The 22,637-nt window shown below is 31.4% G+C and overlaps 1 protein-coding gene across 1 annotated transcript; it reads left to right on the top strand.

Moving 5' to 3' along the window:
• The first annotated feature begins 665 nt into the window (after positions 1 to 665).
• On the top strand, positions 666 to 4,030 carry LOC120270532 (chloride channel protein CLC-b-like). The gene is given in 10 exon segments (XM_039277558.1): positions 666 to 789; positions 887 to 1,094; positions 1,175 to 1,375; positions 1,479 to 1,656; positions 1,808 to 2,137; positions 2,139 to 2,341; positions 2,414 to 3,164; positions 3,166 to 3,546; positions 3,548 to 3,565; positions 3,717 to 4,030. Coding segments are annotated over 9 exon segments (2,355 nt in total). The 5' UTR covers positions 666 to 789; positions 887 to 918; the 3' UTR covers positions 3,834 to 4,030.
• Positions 4,031 to 22,637: the final 18,607 nt, after the last annotated feature.

Below are 22,637 nucleotides of genomic sequence, written 5' to 3'. Positions count from 1 at the left end.
TTGCGCGGATATAGAATTCGATCTTGAGTCATCCCCAAAATAAACACCATAGATAAAAGATTGGTACGAATTAACCCAAAGATCATTAATAATATTTTTATTTTTTAACATGACATAATTATTATTTAATTTTTATAGTTTTTTAAAAAATAAATCACGGTATAAAAAACCAGAACTTCTAAAAAGAATTGGTATTTTATTTCTTAAAAAAATAATGATGAAGAAGATTTTTTCGAGTAAAAATTTTAGGAGGTCATATTACATACTATGATCATTTTTTATTTTGCTTACTGAATTTCAATTTGTTTCTTTTTAGTCATCTTACACTGATTTTTTTTTCACTGGGAGGTCACTCATAAAAATCCGGTCAAAAAAAACTGAGTTGGTTTGGCTGAGTTGGCTTTGTGATGTGTCTAACTCAGCCAATTCCGGTGGTCATCTCAGCTTTTTTTAACCAGATTTTTATAGGTGACTTCTCAATGAAAGAAAATCAGTGTAGGATGATTAAAAAGAAATAAATTGAAATTTAGTGAGTAGAATGAAAAATGGTTATATCACTGTGATCTTCTAAAATTTTTACGGAGATTTTTTCACATTTATTATAAAATAAAATTAAGGAAAAAAAAAAAGAGGGCGGTGGGAAACAAGAAGAGGCAAGTCGGGGATGTATCACATTTTTCGAGTGCATGATTGACCTACTTTTTTTGTGTCACGCAAGTTGGACCAGTAACATGCCTTCCTCAAATCAAGAACTCCTCTAAAATAAACAATCTTGTCAGAAAAGTCCAGGTTTCTGCAACATTTCATCCATTTGAAACTTCTCAATTCTGTTTCATGGTTTTGCAATGATCTAAAAAAAAAAAAAGTTTCTGCTTTGGAAAACCAGAAGTGAAGCCATTAAAACCAATCTCAAGATCAATGGAAGAAGAAGCTGTTAACTTGAGAGATGATGGAGAAGATGAAGATGAACATCAACATGACCCAGAGCAGAACTCTTTGCATCAACCATTGCTCAGAAGAAGTCCAACACTCACCTCCAATCCCATGGCTATGATTGGAGCTAAGGTTTCACACATTGAGAGCTTGGATTATGAGTAAGCTTCTTTGAATTTGTTGTGAAGCAATGTTGAGATTATTCTGGACTATGTTGCAGTTCTTAACTTTTGAGTTTCAGGATGTATGAGGATGATTTGTTCAAGCATGATTGGAGGAGTAGATCAAGTGTTCAAGTTCTTCAGTATGTTGTGCTTAAGTGGACACTTGCTTTCCTTGTGGGGCTCTTGACTGGTGTTGTGGCTTCTTTGATCAATCTTGCCATTGAGAACATTGCTGGATGGAAGATGCTTGTGGTGGGAGAGCTTGTTTTGAAAGAAAGGTGAGTCCTTTTTGTCTCTTTTGTTCATGGGATTCCTCAGTGCACATGAGGTGTTTGATTGATTGACTGTGAGATTGAGATGGATTGATTTTCTGATTTGCAGGTACTTCACTGGGTTTGCTTACTTTACAGGAGCCAATCTTGCTCTCACTCTGGTGGCAGCTGCTCTCTGTGTGCAGTTTGCTCCTACTGCCGCCGGCCCTGGCATTCCTGAAATCAAAGCTTATCTCAATGGTGTTGACACTCCAAACATGTTTGGTGTTCCCACTTTGATTGTCAAGGTAAGATGTTTTTTTGTTCAATCAATATTAATTTATGTTCTTTGGACACTCCAACCATGTTTGGTCTTGACAGTTTGATTGTCATTATTCAATCAATAATTAATTCATGTTCTTTGGCTTTTTTCTGATTGTTGGAGAGACAACTGTGCAGATATTTGGGAGCATAGCAGCAGTGTCCGCAGGGCTTGATCTTGGAAAGGAAGGGCCATTGGTGCACATTGCATCCTGTATTGCATACTTGCTAGGCCAAGGGGGGTCAGACAAGCACAAGCTCAACTGGCGATGGCTTCGATATGTCAAGAACGACCGTGACCGGAGAGACCTTATCACTTGTGGAGCATCTTCTGGTGTCTGTGCCGCCTTCCGATCGCCTGTGGGTGGGGTTCTCTTCGCACTGGAAGAAGTAGCAAGTTGGTGGAGAAGTGCTCTGTTATGGAGGACTTTCTTTAGCACTGCTGTTGTGGTTGTAGTGCTGAGAGCATTTCATGGAGTACTGTGATTCTGGTAGGTGTGGTTTGTTTGGAAGAGGAGGTCTTATCCTGTTCGATGTCAGTGGTGTTATTGTCAGCTATCATTTCATGGATCTTCTTCCTGTGGTTGTCATTGGCGTCATTGGCGGTGTTCTTGGAGGTTTATACAATCATCTACTTCACAAGGTTCTTCGAGTTTACAGCATCATCAATGAGTAAGCACACTACTTGTATCTTTTTCATCTTGGAATTTCTGTCATCATTTGCTTAAACCGAGTTTGTTGCAGGAAAGGGAGAATGGCAAAGCTGTTGCTTAGTTTGTCAGTGTCCCTCTTTACTTCAGTGTGTCTCTACACATTGCCATTCCTCGCCTCTTGCTCGCCCTGTGATCCCTCAATCGATGCCGCTTGCCCGACCACAGGGCGATCCGGAAATTTCAAACAATTCAACTGCCCTGATGGATACTACAATGATCTTGCAAGCCTTCTACATGCCACCAATGATGATGCAGTGCGCAATATATTCTCCACATCCACTCCGACTGAGTTCCGCCCGCTTTCACTGCTAATATTCTTCTTACTGTACTGCATTTTAGGTCTCTTCACTTTCGGCATTGCTGTTCCCTCAGGCCTGTTCCTGCCCATCATCCTCATGGGCTCTGCCTATGGCCGCCTTCTCGCCCTTGCCATAGGCTCATTCACCAGCATTGATCAAGGGTTGTATGCAGTACTTGGAGCTGCAGCTCTTATGGCTGGCTCAATGAGGATGACTGTGTCACTCTGTGTCATCTTTCTTGAGCTAACAAACAATCTCAGCCTCCTACCAATCACTATGCTTGTGTTGCTTATTTCAAAGACAGTCGGCGATGGTTTCAATCCAAGCATTTATGAGATCATACTAGAGCTCAAGGGACTCCCATTCTTGGATGCGAAACCAGAGCCATGGATGAGGAATTTAACTGTTGGTGACCTTGCAGCAGCCAAGCCTAATCTTGTTTGCCTCCAAGGCATTGAGAAAGTGTCCAAAGTTGTCGAAGTTTCTGAAGTCTACCCTCCATAATGGCTTCCCTGTTGTTGATCAAGAGTTTCCATCAACTGCAGGAGTGCCTGCAGCTACAACAGAACTCAACGGTGTCATCCTCCGGGCGCATCTCATTGCCGTGCTGCGAAAAAAATGGTTCTTGACAGAGAAGAGGAGAACACAAGATTGGGAAATCAGGGAGAGATTCACATCCGTAGATCTTGCAGAGAAAGCAAGCAATGTTGATGAAATTGTGCTTACTGAGGAAGAGAAAGAAATGTACATTGATTTGCTTCCTTTCACCAACAATACACCATATACCGTCGTTGAGACCATGTCCGTGGCAAAGGCTCTCGTCCTTTTCCGGGAGCTTGCTCTTCGGCATCTATTGATTGTTCCAAAAGTACCAAGGAGCTGGGGTGAGTACACAATTTCCCACCATTTTTACCTTAATCTACTGATTTGATTTGATGATGTTGTCTTGGATTGACTGCAAATGTTAACAGGAACAAGAATTTTGTTCAATTGCATGTTCTTCAATTTCATTGTTATATTTTTATTCATTTACAGATATCGCCGGTTGTCGGCATACTTACCAGGCAAGATCTAAGAGCTCATAACATCATGAATGCATTCCCTAATATAGCCAAAAAAAGAGGAGAGAAGGGAATAAACCATGGATCCTAATCACAAAGCAGCTTGAGGATACAATTTGCAGAGCATGATTTGTTCAGAATTTTTTTTTCCCATATATCAGTATTACAGTTTTTCATATTCTTTGTCATTCCTCTGAGACAGTTTTACAATCAATTGTGTTGCAATAAAGATTGTAAGATAAAAGAGTTTTTGCCTTTGTTTTCATGAAAATATTATTTTTTTTCCCATATCATCTTGTTATTGTATTATTTATTGTATTTTTCCTTTTTGAATGAACAAACATAGATCATTATGAAGAGTTTCAGTCTCACCAAAAGATAGAACTCTTCTTATAATTGGTCTATGAATTATAATGAAGAGAATAATGTTAGATTTTTACCTTATTGCCATGAATGTTTGTTTGTTCCCATATCACTATATTATTCTGCATTGTGACATTGTTTTGTAACAATTGTATGCTTGAGTTTTTAGAACTCACAATTTCTATTCTAAGATCAAGAACACAATCAAATAAAGAATCTTAGAAGTCCATTGTTTTCACCTATAAATAAATACTAACCTTTATCAATGATGAATAATTAAAGCTTCAATTCTTTAATTACAATAACACTTATCTTTTCATAGCCTAGCGGCACCTCAGATTCTATTGTTTGGACAAGACGTAAGTTTCATGAGAGTAAGGATATATAGTAGATTTTTTCTTCTGCATAAACAATGGATAATAATTGTGACATAGAGTTATAATAATAATAATAATAATAATAATAATAATAATAATAATAATAATAATAATAAAAGGGCAAAGACAAGTATGATTTCCATCTGCTTACACCCATATATTTATAAATGTTTCCGTTAAGCAACTGAAAGATAAGAGACACGTCCCTTCATTTAAACAAAATAGCAAGAAAATCCCTTTGAAAAAACTTGTCCCTTTGTTTAGAAACATTTTTCCGACATATCTCTTCATTCAACAGTCTTTTCAATTTAATATTAAATCATATATTTATTTGTTATACAACACATGAGACATTTTTTACATGTTTACTTTTTTCATCATGATCAGGCACATGCTATATATATACATAGTTTTTTGGTGGCACTTTGTTAGGGATAATATTAGATTATTTCAGGGATTTGGACCAAGTAATATAAGATTATCTTGTTTAAATATTTAGGGTGAAAATATTCTATAATTTAAGTAATATTATCGATAATGTGATTATCAATAGGTGATAATGTAACATTCCGTATGAAAACATAAAGTTTTTTGCTATTGTACTTTTTAAGTCCAATAAAATCATAAAAATATCAATTTTTTAAAATTTTAAAAATAAAAAAATTCTTTTTTTTTACAAAAACGACAAGCGCCTAATCAAGGACGTGCACGTGTGGGGAGCAGAGCTCAACGTTGACCCTGCTGACCCACGTGCCCTCACCTTGCGTGGATATGTGATTTGATCTCGGGTTCTTTCTGAAACAAACGCCCTATGCAAAAGACCCGATACGAATTGACCCAAACGCCGTTGATAATTCTCACACATACATTTTATATGAAAATATATTTATCAAAATATTTGGTCGAAAATAAGAAAAATATTTGAGACTAAACTTGTGTTCCAAAATAATTAAGTTTGATTTAATTAGTATAAATAAAATTAAAATAGTTAAAAATTAAATTTCATTTTTTTAATAATAACACATTTTTATTCATAAATAAATTTGACATTTAAATCAAAATTTTATGAATTTTGATATATTTAACACCAATTAAGTAAGAGTATTTAAGTAAAAAAATAATTACTAATATAAAATTATTAACTAAAATTGTTTTCCAACCATGTCATCCAAATAGAAATCACACATAATGAATGAAATTTAAAAATTATTTTGCCAATAATCTTATTCCGGACAATGATGTAAGATTACATGAATCAAACAACAGTCTTTTTATGACTATTTGATAAATGTGAAGATGTTCTAAATGTGTTATTAGCTAGATGTTTTGAGGTCTAGAATTTTGACGAATAACGAGTTCATTGTATTTTCCTCAAATATTATATGTTTTCATTTTTTTCTTTTTAACATTCTACATATACACCTATTGGCGAATGAGCATTGCTTTGTTGAGAAATTCCAAAGGAAAAAAAAACCCCTAACAACATATTAATATATTAATATATTAAGTTCATCTAATATATTTATAAAATAAATATGTTAATATTAAAATCAATAACATTTAACTATAATCTTTTATTTAATTATAATTTTTATATATTAAAGATATATTTATTTTAAATAAAAATCATTGATTTAAATAATTGGTTATAATAATTAAAATGAATAATAATTAACATGAATTATATAATTTAAAAAATTTAATTTAAAAAATTAAAGCGAAACATGCCATTGTTTTATAAATGAAGAAATTTGATTGATTCCTTATTATTTATTTGTTTATTTTAATTAAAAATAATTAATTGAAATATAAATTATAATAACTATTTTTAATAATGATATTTGAAATATTTTATAAATAAAAATTTACTTATCCTTAAGCACAGCTCACTATGTTATTAATCATTTGTATTAAAGGTATATAGTCGATTTTACCATGTTCTCTTTTATTATTTATTTATTTTTCATTCCTAATGTGATTCCTTTGTCTTCATTCCCATTCCATTTTCATTCAGCAAACCAAATGCAGATAGCTTTATTGGAAAAAATAAAAATGGTACTTGATTGGATGTAATTTTAAATGTAGGGTGTGTTTGTTTGACCAGATATAAAACTACATATAATTGGAATTACAAAATTTTTCAAAATCTAGTGTTTGTTTGGCTGAACTTAAGAATTTCAAAGTAGTTACAAATGCAGTGTTAGATTTGTAACTACGCCCAAATCGGGCTTAATTCAATCTCATGCATTTATAATTTAATATAGTCTCACACGTGATATCACGTGAGATGAATGATTAAAAGATGTATATAACGGTTGTAATTTTCTAATGTATTATCATTTGGTATTATTTATATTTAAAAATATATTTTAAAATCGTATAAATTGATATATGAAGGAATTATAAAGAGATAAGATTTACATCATAATAATAATAATAATATAAATAAATAAAAATATTTGTGAAAATATTGAGAAGATAAAGCAATCAAATAACTTAAGTGAAACAATAACGGAAAGATCTTTAGAAAGATAAAATTATATTTGAAATATAAAATATATTTAAAAGGTATACCGTGTAAATTTATTTATTTATTTATTTATTTTGAAGATATATACTTGTAATTAAATATTTAAACTTATCTTAATATTTATTTTAATATCGTCCCTTATATATATATATATATATATATATATATATATATATATATATATATATATATATATATATATATATATATAAATTTAATAATGGCCTAAGGTGGGGCAACAGAGGTGTTTATATTTTAAAATACATTCAACGCAAACACATGTTTTCAAAATCTAGATTTACAAATTCTTCCAAACAAACATAAAATTTTGAAATCTAGCATTTTTAATTACAGTCAACCAAACACTTGATTTGACTCTCATGCATTTTCAACTCCAGCATTTATAACTACACTGTAATTGAAAATCTACTATATTTTCAACTGCATCTAATCAAACATTACCGTAGTGGATTTTCAGTTACAATGTAACTTGAAGTACTTTGTTTTTAAAATACAGTGTAATTGTGTTTGGTTGGATATAACTTGAATTATTGTATTATGATAGTTTATATATGTTTGGAAAGATTTGCAAATATGGAATTGAAAAATACATGTGTGGTTTGATATATTTTAAAGGTATTATTACTCATGATAAAATTACCCCATATTATATTATATTATATATCAATTTATTATGATATACTAATTATTAAATATTATTAATTATTAACTTTAATATATATTCTTTTGAAATTATTATTACGTCTTCAACAACTTTTTTTTATCAATGTAATTTATTATTAACTATATCATTTTATTGCTAACTATATCATTGATAAAGCTCTAATCTTTCAATGCTAATTATCAATTTATTATTAACTATATCCATTATAAACATCATTTGTTGAACTATTGACATAAATCTGATTATCAATCAATGCTAAATCTATATCATCAAATTCACATCATTAATTCTTATGCACAAAACACACACACACGCACAAACTAATTGAGATTTATTTTCAACAAGTCTGCTACTAAATTTAATATATAATATATAAAACTCAAGGTTTTTCACTATGTTGATATAGAACTACAAATCAATATGATTGTCAAAAAAATTTATCAAAAATTCTATTGCATTATTATAACGGAGTGAAATTTCGAATTAAAATTTATATAAAATTTTCTAACTAATTTTACATTTATTTCCTAAAGTGCATTAAAAATTTTCCCCATTTTATTTTAAATTTTATCAATAACATTTAAGTATTATAAAAATATCTAGTTTTTTCCCATATCTTATGCATTTTTATGCCATTTAGTTTAATTAATAATACCATAATTGTTATTTAATGTTCAAATTGTTATTTCCTAGATATCTATACATGAGTGGAAGCTACTCCCTCCGTTCTTTTTTATCTATTGTGAATAACCGAATCTCACCTACCAAAAAAATTTGGTTATTTCACATAATTTAATAAAAAATTAATTATCTTTCCAAAATTACCCCTAATTTATATCTTTACATTTCTCTCTCATATTAAATTTCAAGAAGGGAATTGAATAGAGTGTTAGGGTAATTTTGGGAAAAAATAATAAATGCTTTTTGATATTAAAAAAAGACAAATAAAAAGGAACATGGGTTTATGACAGATAAAAAGGAACGGAGGGACTATATCTTAATCTATATTTCATGATATAAGTGTGCTATTCATAGCCTTTAATTTCCACATTTTCATGATATAAGGTAGCGTTTCGTTGCCTAGATATTCCAGGATGGGGATGGGATATCCAGGACTACAGCTCCATCTAAGTGTTTGGTTTCCCGGATGGGGTTGGATGGGGATGTCCCCCATCCCCTCATCCCACCAAATCATCCCTCTCCATCCCTCTCTCTTTCTCCTCCTCGCATCCATTGTCATCCACAAGACTTGGTGTCGTCGTGTCAAAGCTTAAAGACGATCCTTTCGATTGAGAACCTCAAAGAGCAACGCAGAAACGATCTCTCAATCTCGAAGAATCACGATAAGTTTTCTCTTTGGCAATCAGAAAACTCCTGCAAGTAGTGGCTTTTTTGCTTTTTTTATGATCTTCGATGAATGCTATAACCCTAGATTTGTGAGTATTTATTCGGTATCAAATAAATTGGATGGTTTTTTTTTTAAAATAAAGTTGTTGCGGAAGAATAAGCGGATGCTGGATCAATCTATGGCCTTGTTTTGATTGGCTTCTCAAAAAAGTGTTTTTCAGTTTAGTAGAAGTGCTTATGGAAAAAAGTGCTTCTCCAGAGTAAGTTAAGCACTTTTTTGTATTTTGTGTTTGGATTAGTTTTTCTGTAGAAGTAGAAGCTGTAAAAATAAGCTAAAAAAACAGTTTTTTTTAGAAGCTGGTTATGATTAGCTTCTAAAAAAAAAGTTGTTTTTCAGCTTTTTTTTATTGCTTCTGCTTTTGCAGAGAAGCCAATACAAACAATTTTTTTTTAACCCAAAAGTGCTTAACTTATAAAAAAGCACTTTTGGATTTTCCAAAAGCGAGTCCAAACAAGGTCTATAAGGAATATTGAGAGGGAGAGGCAGGCGTTTAGACCCAGGAGAAAAAGCTCATCGTTGAGATCTATAGTTCTCTATAATACATCAAAGTATTCATGTCTTTTGTATGTAGAAGGTCTCTAAATTGTATTGAATAATGTTTGGATGATGATGACAAGGAAGGGAAAGTAATTTAAAGATTTACTTGTGATATCATGATTATCATCTGAATTATATACTGATATATCTATTAATTATCGGTTAGTTAAGTCAAATATTTTTCTAAAATATTTAAATTTAAATAAATTAGAGAAATTATCCATAAATTAAATTAAATTAAATTAAATAATTTGAAGATATTTAAAAATAATAATAATTAAATAAAAGGGTAATTTCACCTATTTATAAATAAGGTTATCATACAACTCCCATATCCATTTAACCAAACATTCAAAAGTGGATACCCATATACTTATCCCACTAACCAAACACTTTTCATGGATATCCTGATCCATGGATATCCCTCATCCTTGGGATACAATATCCCACCAGCCAAACACTACCTAAGTGTACCCATTGCCATTTGAGATTTTTAAACAATATTAAATTAAAAATAGTGTTAATTGCCAAATACCCCTTGAAAGTTTCGTTTATATACATTTTCCCCTCTCTAATTTTGGTATCCCCAAAAAAACACCCTCTTTTTTTCTCTCCACTTATTTTTAAACCCTTCAAGTCGTTAAAATGACTAAATGGAGTTGGGTGGGAATTTTTTTGACAACAATGACCTTCATCTATTAACGCAACTTTTTTTTTTTTAATACGGGCTTTTATCTACTTGTAAGAAAGGTCTTCTTCTAACCGAGTCTTGGTTGTCCTTTTTTGGCATGTTTGCTCGTTCCATTTGGAATCAGTGAAATCTTGGGTTGGGTTGGTAGATCCGATCTGGAGATCGGAGTCACGGTGGAAACACCTAGATCCGTCGGCGACAGCGTGGGAGTTCGACGGAAGTGCACCATTGCCGGAGCGGACCTTAATCGTTTCTTGGATTTATGGGTGTTTGCCCTGTTGTTTTATTTTCTTGGCGGCAATAAACGATAGACACAAAGATCAATGGTTTGAAGTCGGAGAACCCTTTAGAGGACTCCGTTGGTGGAGAATTAGATCTGTAGACAAGCTCTGCTGGTGTTGGGGTTGAGGAGAAAGAGGTCGTGGAGATTGTTGGAGAGGTTGAGGTGCTAGTAGCATTGGAAGAGGAGAAGGAGAAGAGTGAGGAAGATGAGAACTTGGAGAATCATACTAAGTTTCTAGTTGAAGAGACAAAGGAGAGGTAGAATGTAGTTGCGGAGGAGGTAGACAGAGATGAATTAGGAGAAAACTTTAGATTAAAGTATGTTTCTGTTTAAATATATGTGTTTTTGTGTAACTTAGGTATTTTCTGTTTAAAAAAAATTTGTTTATGTTTAATAATATTGGTTCATGTTTAAGTTACTGAGTAGCGTTTAACACAAACATACAATTTTAAACGGAAACTGGGTTACTTAAGCAGAAACTGAGTTATTTAAGCGGAAACTAGGTTAGTTACACACAAACATACACTATTAAGTGGAAGCAGACTAAGTTAAGCTACTAGTACAATAATACATTATATTTTGATTAATTTAGATCCCAAAACTCTTTAGAAATTATTGGATTAAAAATTAAAATTAAAATTAAACTCAAATTCAATTGGTCTTTTTAAATAAATGCTTAAAATAATGTTTAAAAGAAAATATCTTGGAATAAGAACTTTAGGGAATTAGAACATAAAAGAATCACCTTTTTATGGATATATGAATAAATCTGTAGACTATTTTACCATGGATTAATTCTTGTTCTATAAACTTTAGGCTATTTTACCAGTACTCTTTTAAATCTTGTAGATTCCAATCAATATTTTCTTCCGAAATTAGAAGTACATTAAACATAAAGATAAATTTTAACGTTTTACGTTTAATAATAGTTGTTTTTTTGTTTAAGTTATTTTTATTTCCGCTTTATCAATCCGGGTTTTTTTGTTGAAAGCTAACACGCTTTTCGCTTTAATGCCCTCTGCTATCTGCTTTAATTTACTCATTTTTTTGTTTATCCGATTATGTTAGAGTGCATTGTTAAATGTTTTTACTTTTTAATTTGTTGGGTTTCAGTAGTTTTACATTATATGTTAATGCGTATCTGATTAAGTTTACTAATTTTTGTTTAATAGTTTTGGTTTTTGTTTGCGAATACACTTTTTATGTTTAACAATAGGTTTTTGTTTAAGTTATCTTGTTTCTGTTTAATAATTCGGGTTTCTATTTAAGGTATCGCGTTTTCGTTTAATAGTCTTGGTTTTTGTTTAACAATAGTTATTTTTGTTTAAATTACCTTGTTTTCTTTTATCAATCCTGGTTTGTGCAAGCAACCCCATAATAAACATTCCGACAATTTCAAATTTATCCATACAAAAAGAATCGACATAAATCGGATGAATTTGAATTAAAAAAAACACACACACACATACCAATTAAGAATCTCCAAGGTGATCGACATAAGTTCTAAATCGTTCCTTTCTCTCTTACAAAACAACGAATACCCTCCCCCTTCTCATCCTCCTTCCGTTAATCCGATTTCTTCGGTTCTCTAAAGTACAACACATCTCTCATTAGTATATCGATTCTCGTCAGCCTCTTCCTTTTCAAGGTCGAGCCTTTCCCACCGACTTCATCGTCAAGGAAAACCCGAAGAACCCATAGCAACAGAAGGTGGTGATGAAAATAGTCGAAGGCCACTAGAGATCCGTGGTGAGCCTCAAGGTCTTTCAAAAAATATTTGAAAGATGGGAAAAAACTGGGTTATTTTAAAAAAGATGATGTGCTTTTATCTACCATTGTTGAGGGTAAAAATGGAATTCAATCAAATGAATTAGACGGAATTAGCTGAAAGGGGAAAAAATGAAGTGAAACAAAAAAGGAAGGGCTGTCCGGCAAATTCAAAAGTCAGAGGGGTTGTCTGTGAATTTTTTAAACTGTTAGGGGGTAAAAAATAATTTTCCCTTAAAAATAATTAATATCCCACTCCATTTGCTTTACCAAATTTATTCAAGAATAGAAATTATATATATATATATATATATATATAACCGGTAATCTAGGGATGCCCCACATTAACTATTGGATCATCATCTAACGGTTGTTGTTTTATTATAAATTTAACCCCGGAGGTGGGGTTACTCCGTTAGACCACCTCCGAGGTTAGTAATTAAACAGTAGCCGTTAGATGTGTAATTTAACGGCTGCTGTGGGGACGTTCCTAGATTCGTTTTGTGGGGATGTTCCTAGAAAACATATTGTCTATATGTATATAATTACAAATATATTTTTTTAGCATAAAAAATGATATTTATTTCGATAGTTTATAATTATGTATCCATAATAAATAAATATTTATAAATATAATTTTTATAATTTTTAATTTTTACTTGTTCTGAAAATTATATTAATTTTACTCTACCCAAACCCATAAAGACTTATAATTCCCATGTAGGTACTAAAAATATATTGCAGTAACTAGCAAGATGAGGACAATGATCAAAGTTTAAAAAAGATGATCAAATTTAGAGCTAGGATATTGTTAACTAAACTAAGAGACACTACCCAAAAAAGAGTTTTTGAAGTGGTTTTCAAAGTCTACAGAGGCTGTTATAATAGCCTTTATAGATTTAGAGGTCGTTTTTCTATAATTGCCTTTATTTTTAGAGGCAGTTATAACCACCTCTATATCAGCAATGTTTAAATAGCTATAATACTTTTAGAGGAGCTCATAACCTTCTCTAAATTAGCAATGTTTAAATAGCTATTAATAATACAACATGTTCTCACTCATACAGACGATTATAACCGCCTCCACGATTAATAATTTTTAAATCATAGTCTCACTTGTAGAGGTGGTTGTAACCGCCTCTATGATTAATAATTTTTAAATCATAGTCTCACTTTTAGAGGCCATTATAAACATCTCAAAAACCTATCTATTAACTGAATTTAATTTAATATATTCTTTTTGAGCTGCAAATCTACAATTGCATTTTACTTTTACCCTGCAAATTTACAAGACAAATATTGCAAAATAATCATAGGCATTCTAATTTTTTTTCAAAGATTTTCATAACCATTTCAAGAACAATGTATTTTACTAAAGTATATTAAAAAACGAACTTAGCACCATCTTATCTACCTTTATTACAATTGCTTGTATGTAAAAATTTTAAGTACACCAAAAAAAGAACATAGCACCATCTTGTAGCTCCCTAATCTTCAAAACTCTTAATCCTTGAACCATAAGCTCTCCTACATAAGTAAATAAACATAATCAAATAAGGAACTACAATTGTAATTAAAATCAAATAAAGAACCATTAAACATTGAAACATGAAATCTTAACATGCATAGTCTTAAATATTTTTTCTAAAAGTGAGAAGAATAATGAATATGCTCATGACAAGCATTCATATACTTAAAAAACTATTAGATACTCAAACATGAAATTCCCAACATGCATGGTCTTAAATATTTTTGTAAAAGTGAGAAGAACATCTTAGAAAGCCAATAACCCAACAAACCTCTTAAGCCATATTATGTTCATATTTTGTCAAACTAACATCAATCTACTTAATGGATGCAACATCTTCAACCTATGGACATCATGGAAAAGAGATATTTCACTATAAAATTATTATTGAAAAATGAAAGAAAATGAGAAAAAATAGGGCATAAATAGTTTACATCCTTGATGGGTGCTTTAGACATCCTATCAATAAAACTTCTTTCATCCATAAAACCTCCAAGTACTTCCTTCATATCAGCCAATCCTAAACTTTACTTTGGATGTTTTGTTCTTTTGCGCTTCTTCTTTACTTTTCCTTCTTGTTTTTTTCTTCATAAATTTTCCAAAACTGAATTGAAGCCCTTCTAATTGATTCAACACATCACTTCCACTTGATTGTTTTGGTGGTAGCTTTACTTCCTCGATGCCATCAAATAATTGTTTTTGATAATAAAATTGGTGACCTTTGGGTAACCACCTACGAGAACACATATAGCAATATTATTTCTTTAATTCCTCTATTAGAGGTTGTAGAAATACATCAATGTCATTTGATTGCCCTTATCTCTTGGAATAATCATTGATAAAATAAAGAATATTGCTTCATTCCAATCCAAGGTGGCAAGCTATATGGAACAAGGACAATTGACCACACACTATAGCGGCTACTCATTATTCTGAAAAGATTGAACCCATTACTAGCAAGAGTTAGCCTAACATTACGAGGGTCTGAAGAGAAGTCTGGATATCGAGCATCAAAAGCTTCACCATCTGTAGGATGTCATAGAATTCCATCTTTATTACCACCTTCATCATGCATCTTATATCATTTGCAGTGTGCTCTAAAATAAAAAAATCTATGTAGTCTGGGTATCAAGGGAAAATATGGTAAGACTTCACGAGCCTTTTCTTAGTACTATCCACCCAACGAGAAGTACCACAAATATGACATGATTCTGCAGTTGCATTTGCTCTCCAAGATAACATGCAATCATGTTTACAAACATGAATTTTCTCATAATTAGGGCTTAACACTACAAGAAAATAGGGGTATTAGAGACAAAAATTTTCTTTTGGTGAAAGTCAAATCACCGACAGATTTTGTGACAGAATTCCAATGGAAAAGATTTGGTACCTTAGAACATATTAATGACGAAAATTCATATTATCACCAATGAAATATTCCGTTGGTGATAGTTTTCGTCAGAAATTCCGTTGGAAAAACTATAGAGATGAAATTTTAGAGTATTACTAACGGAATTTTGGATTATCACCGACAGAATTTGGTTTTATTCTCAATAAAATTTTATACTATCATCAACAGAATTTCGTATTATACCAATGGAATTTTGTACTATCACCGAAGGATTATCACCAGCAGAATTTGATAGTATCACTAATGGAATTTTGTCTTATTACCAACTTAATTCTATATTATCACCAACGGAATTTTGTATTATCACCAACGGAATTAGATACTATCACCAACGGAATTTTATATTATCACAAATGGAATTTTATACTATCACCAATGAAATTTTGTATTATCACGAACGGAATTCAATATTATCACCGACGGATTTTGTATTATCACCAACGGAATATTAAATTATCACAAACGTAATTTTTATTATTACCAACGGAATTCGATACTATCACTAACAAAATTTGTATTATCATCAACAAAATTCTATATTATCACCAATGGAATTTTGTATTATCACCAATGTAATTCTATACTATCACCAACAAAGTTTTTATTATCAACAATAGAATTTGATATTATTAGTAACATAATTTTGTATTATCACTAACGGAATTCAATACTATCACCAACGGAATTTTATATTATCACCAACGAAATTTGATACTATCACCAATAGAATTTTGTACTATCACCAACGAAATTTGATACTATAAGTAATGGAATTTGATACTATCAGCAACGGGATTTCTTAAGATCACCAATAGAATTCGATACTATCACTAACGGAATTTGATACTATCATCAACAGAATTTTATAATATCACCAATGGAATTCTATAGTATCATCAACAACAAAACACACACAAACGGTAAGCACACATGACTATAGGACAACAATGATAATAGTCCTAGTAGGATAACTACTTACAAAACAAGCCTTAGATTCAAACTAATGCCTCTGGCATTGCTTTCTCTGATTCCTTTGCTCAACTGTTGAACCATATTAAAGAACCGCATGAGCGTCATCATAGGCTTTCACCATGTCTCCAGTTACTCCGTACCATCTGCATAGTCATGGCATGTGCCGTGGTTCTATGTAGTAGTATTCCATGTAGATATCTTGCAACATAGATGCAATGATCGTGCTGAAGTCTCTAGGTCTCATGCTCACCACCAGGTGTGTCTGTGGTACTAATACGTGAATCTGAACTTGCCCTTGCATGACAAGTTCCATACTGAGTTGGTCCGCTAGTATTGGGCTTGAGGTTTTGTGGGACACTTCCAAAAATTCTCCTTGCTCATCCGCAGTAGTAGCAACAATAATTCGAGCTTCTTCTTCCTCTCTCAATTGTTCCTCCAGGAGATAACTCTTCACTCGCAGTCTATCATACCTCGGAGGAGGTGATCCTCGTTTCCCTCTAGGTGGCATGTTAGCTGACTTTCCAAGTGGGTTGATCCACTTGGAGAGGCCTAAATATTTCACACTAGTTTCAAATATACATTCTTTTCTACAAGACTAGCCAAAGAAGGAAAGAAAATGTATCTAATGTTCCATGACAACATTGACCAATGCCACCGACCTAATCAATCCTATAAAGATTAAGCCTATGTCAAATTGATTTTGTGTTTCCTTACTAATTAAAAAACACATATCAATACATACACAACACAAGTGAAGTGATTACTGAAATTTGAGCTCATGAACTCTTGTTAATTCCACTATCGCAGTAAAAAAAAATAAAGAAAAACAAAGTCATGAGAAAAGAAGAAGGATGATATGGTGCCAACCTGGAGTTAAAGTCATAGAAGTTGGTGATAGTTTAAAGATTGAAGTAAATATTTCTATGCATAGGGTCTAAATATTGGTGCTAAGTAATAAATATGGAAGGCCTCTCCATCCCATGCCATTCTCATTCATTGTTTACAAACTCAATTATTTTGGATTTTACACAATTTCTTTTTATTATTTATATACATTGCAAAAACCTTTTTTTTTTATAAAAAAAAAGTTATAGTTTGGATTTTATGCTAATATTTCTAATTTATTATTGATAAATTTGTTATATGTTTTGGAATACTTAAATGATTAAAACAATTTTTGTGTGCATATCTATTATACTATTTAACAGATATAGATTTTGATTATTATTCAACTATGTATTATAATTTGACAATCAAGCAAGTCACATTGTAAGTATAAAACAATCAAGTTTTTATGGTCCTATGACACGTGGTATCGGACAACCTTCATCTCTTGCCCTATTCGGATAAGAGATGGAGGCTTATTTATGTTTTTATTATTTATTTGATTTGTACTGAAAAATACTATAGCAAAAAGTATTTATAAAATTTATTCTCGCTTGTATTGAATAAATTTATTACTATATTAATTTGATATTAACCTTGGGCTCAAGCGTAAACACTTATTGAGCCCATTCGCGAATCAAAATTGAGCTTAGTTTATTTGAGCTTAAGTTGCTCGACTAGCTAAGCTTGAACTTGACTTATTTCATTATAAACAAATATTTTTTTTGAGCCAAGCTTGCTGCTGACCCTAATTTCAACACTTAAAGCTTGGCTAGATTGCACCCTAAATTTAGTTTTCAATTTATCAGGAAAAAAATATCTTTTACCAATATTGCTCACTATCCCAAATTCTTAATTAAAAAAAAAATCTGAGATTTTTATAAAGAAGAGGATAAATAATTAATTATTATTTTAAATAAAAAAAATAAATCACATTCAATCAGAAATCTCGATTAGATTCTTGCAAAATGATTCGGGATCATCCCAAACACCATCCCTAGGCAACCACATATATTCTTCTCCCTCCGTGTGGTATCACAATCATCACGTGTTCTACTCATGATTGAGAAAGAGTTACTACTCATAATCATGCCAATAGCTAATATAATAAATGTTCCTCTTCTTTGGATTTTCTCTTACTGTAGAGAAGACTGGAGATCTAGAGATTGAATGATGAGAAATGCATGTTGAATATGTTGCTAATTTGATCCTTATTTTTAATTTTTGTTTTCAATTTGACTCTCCTCTTATGTTTGTCTTTTTTGATAGAAATGCATTTTGAATGTGTTCTCAGTTAAATATATCTTGGTAGTGTATTTATTTATTAGTTTGCATCAATATTTTGTAAAAAATGGGAATTATATTCTAAATAAGAAGATGAATTGGGCATACATTACTTGTCTTTAGAAACCCAAAATTTGATAAGCTTCTATTTGATGCAAATAGTTTACTACAATTGCACTTTGAATATATTGTATCATTCTTATGGATCAAAACTTGTGTTGGTAAAATTTGATTTGCATATATTTTGTTAGGAGAAATTTGTGTGGCCCTTAGTAAAAAACAAATGTTGTACAAAAAATATGGGATACTACATGTAAAGAACCATTTAAAGGAATGATGTAAGAAGAAAGGAGTTGGGCAAAGAAGCATTTTGGTGTTGGTGATATTGCCGAATGCAAAGGCTATAATGAAGGTTGGATAAGAGTTGATATTTGGGATCAGTTAATTGACAATGTTTGGAATACTGAATTATGGAAAAATCGATCTCAAAAAGCGATGCCAAATAGGATCACTGAAAAAGATGGAAACATTACCAAACATACTAGTGGATTGGTTCTTTTTTCCTTCATGTGGAGAGGATGGTACACATGATTTTTATTGCTTAAAGTTACTTTTTTCCCGATGCTTTACATTTTACTTTTAATTTTTATGATCATGCATAATTTATTCCATATCTAAATATAGGCAGCACAATTATGTCAGAAACCAACATATAAATAATTGTTTAATCACACCAACAATCTTGAGAAGGACCTTGGTGTTTATGTTGATAATACGTTTGAATCCGTTAGTGTGAGTAATTCTATTCCATAATGATTTTCTAATTATTTGTATAAAATTTATGTTTCTTATATGTTTATAATTTTTTTATTATGTTTAATGTATTACTAATGCAAGTTTCATATTTTTGTAGGAATCTTATACTTCTTTAATGAGCCAAAAATATGGTGCCGATGAATCTTGTCATCTTGAATTTGATCCACAAGTTTGGTGTGATGCAATTGGAGGAATAGAGACTACACAGACTCATGCATATGGCTTTGGGACCCCGCCACATGGAAAAAGTTTATTGTCTTCTTCCAATAGTACTGGGGAAGGATCATACTCAGCTTGTAGTCCACTAGTTGATCAAACTCCATGTTCTTGTACCAAAGTTGATAATCTAGTAGAAGAAGTGATGGTTGTGAAGGACAAACTAAAAAGCTTGGAGGATTCCTAAAAAATTATAGTGGAGATTGAGAATGAAATCAAGACATTTTTGTCTCAAATTAATGAGATGTTAAATCCTACAATGGTTGCTAGGAATGTTGGATTTTCTCAACTTGGCACGAGTAATAGAGGCCAAGAAGAAGATACCATTGATGATGAAGATTGAATGATGAGAGAGTGATTCATAGAATTGGGTGTTTCATAACTAGTTTAATTGACATATAACTTCTTTTATTCATGTTTTGGATATGTGTGAACATGTTTTTAGATATGATGTGAAATTGAACTTACTTGCTTTGAATACTATTGAACATGTTTTTTGTTATGAATAAATGATTTTTTAATTATATAGAGTTTGTGATATGGTTTTATTATATGTAATATAAGGAAATGAAAAATATAATAATAAAATGAAAAATACTATCAGAGACAGAATTTTGTTGGTAATAAAAATTTTCAGGGATGAAATTCCATTCGTAATAAAGACTTTCAGTAACGGAATTCCGTTAGTAATAAGCATCTTCAGGGACAGAATTCCGTGGGTGATAAAGACTATCAGAGACAGAATTCTATTGGTAATAAACACCTTCAATGGCGGAATTTCATGTGTAATAAATATGAATTCCATTTGTAATAAACATCTTGCAGTACGGGAATTTTTGTTTAGTAATATTTTAGGGATGGAATTCAAGTGATGCGATGAAGGCTATCACTACTGGCAGAGTGCGTGGTAATAAACACTCAAAGGTCTGTCCAATGGTAATAAGCATCTTTCGATGATAGATCTCATTGGCAGTGAAACTTTCAGTGGATGAAATTGCATTGGTAATGAAATTTAGGATGCACCTTTTGGTGATAAAAAGACTATCGTAAATGGAATTCGCTGGTGATAAAGACTATCGTAGACGAATCGCTGGTGACTAAAAGATTATCTGGAGCGAGTGCTGGATGTTGCTGGAGTACGGTGATGAAGAGTATCAGGTGGAATTACATTTGGTAATAAATACCGCTTCACATACGCGAATTCCGTTGGTGACTAATACATATTCAAGTGAAGGAAAATTCCATTGGTGATACTTCAACATCACCGATGGAATATTTTTATTCCAATGAAATAGCATTAGCGACTTGTTTTTCAAGGATGGAAATTTTCAACGGAATTTTCCGTCAGTAAATGTTATCACCAATGGAATGTTACCTATCAAATATGAAATTTTCTTATAATGTCTTAATAATTTTGTTTACCTCATAAGAAGATTTTGGCCAAGATGAATTTTCACCAAATGCCCTACCTAACAACTCAAGCACCTTTGAAAATGATTTTTTAGTCCATCCATCCTAGCACTTTATATGATACAAATGAATTATGTAAGACAAGTTTAAAAATGTCTTACATCCAGTAAACAACTTTTTCTTTAGCATCCCTCAACAACTTGAAAAAATTACTATTTTTTCAGCACATCAATCTCCAAGTTGTTCTATAGAAATTCCTTCTGCTAGTTCTTCTATGGCTTCATCATCATCTTGACAATCATCATCATCATCATCATCATCATCATCATCATCATCATCTTGAGCATCAAAAGTGTTTTTGAATAGTTGAGAATCTAATTCTTGCCTACCTAATTGACCAATCATACCCATTGTATCATGCAACAAATCTTCCATATTATCAAACCCCCTAAAGTATGCATGAATATCCTCATGTACATGTGACTAGAATTAGGAGTGTAAATTTGAAGATGATACAATATCCAATAGGAGAAAATTCACCGCGAAAAATCGTTGAGTGTATCCTCTTAAAACCATCCGCAGTTAAATGTGGCTAGCTTCATCCCTTGTTTTGCCATAATATTAAATAAACAGACTATGATGACCCATTATCTTCCCTGCTTGAACTCATTATTAAACGAGCTTAAAATCGATCAACTCCTTCTTGATATTCTGTAGATTGTCTAGGTTTTTACATCCAACTCTTATCCATTAAATAAAAATAGCATAGTTGAAATAAAAAAAATTATCAAGTTAATTTTTGCATAAAAAGCATTGGTAGTTATTTTTTGCAATCCTTATGTGTTTCTAAATGGAAACCATGCCATGCTGCAAACAATAATTTTTTGTATATGAATAAGCATGTGGGATGCATTGTGTCTCTTAATGATGTGTCAAAGTATTCTTTTAATTTTTGTCAAAGAATATTATATAATATACATTATAAAGCATACTTAAAGAGCAACATACATGCCATGCTTGTCAAATACACTAAGAAAAATTTTATAAATTAATAAGTGAGTTCAAGGTTTTTTACAGGTATTCGTTCATACACTGCCAGAAATTCACCCAAAAGAAATGCAATACAATGAATAACCAATCTTTTTTGAAAATTATCACTGCAATCTGCAGCTGTTACTTATGTCCGATAATAAACACCAAAACTATGTTTTAGATGCTAAGTTGAATATTTTTCTTGAAAACAGATACTAATTGTCAAACCAAAATTCAAGTACATATTGCAGCATAGGAATACAATTTGTTAACTTATTATTGGTCAATTAAGATTTGTAGTTAAAGGAAACTCATATTCTATGTATTATAAACAATTTAGCCAATTGTCAATTTTCATAATTGGAGATGCAAGTTTCATAACATTAACTCAAGGGACAAGGGAAAAACACTAATATATACACTCTGATAAAATGAATGCTAAAGATAAACAATCTCATGAGATTTAATTTCCTATCATATCTGAACAAAATTTGATGAATATGCAGTTCTAGTTTTTTTTGCTCATATACATATACATCCTAGATGGAATCCGTAATATGTTCAATATCATTAAACAGACAATGGATGCTGACTTTACCTCGTACTAATAAAATATGATGCCAAAGGTTACCACATGTATTTGTTTCATAAAATCCATCCATCAAACAAAACACTTTACAAATGTGTTTCACAATTAAAT

This window comes from Dioscorea cayenensis, chromosome 10 (assembly GCF_009730915.1).
Source record: "Dioscorea cayenensis subsp. rotundata cultivar TDr96_F1 chromosome 10, TDr96_F1_v2_PseudoChromosome.rev07_lg8_w22 25.fasta, whole genome shotgun sequence".
Lineage (NCBI taxonomy): Eukaryota > Viridiplantae > Streptophyta > Magnoliopsida > Dioscoreales > Dioscoreaceae > Dioscorea > Dioscorea cayenensis.
This window is presented reverse-complemented; position numbering and strand designations above follow the sequence as displayed.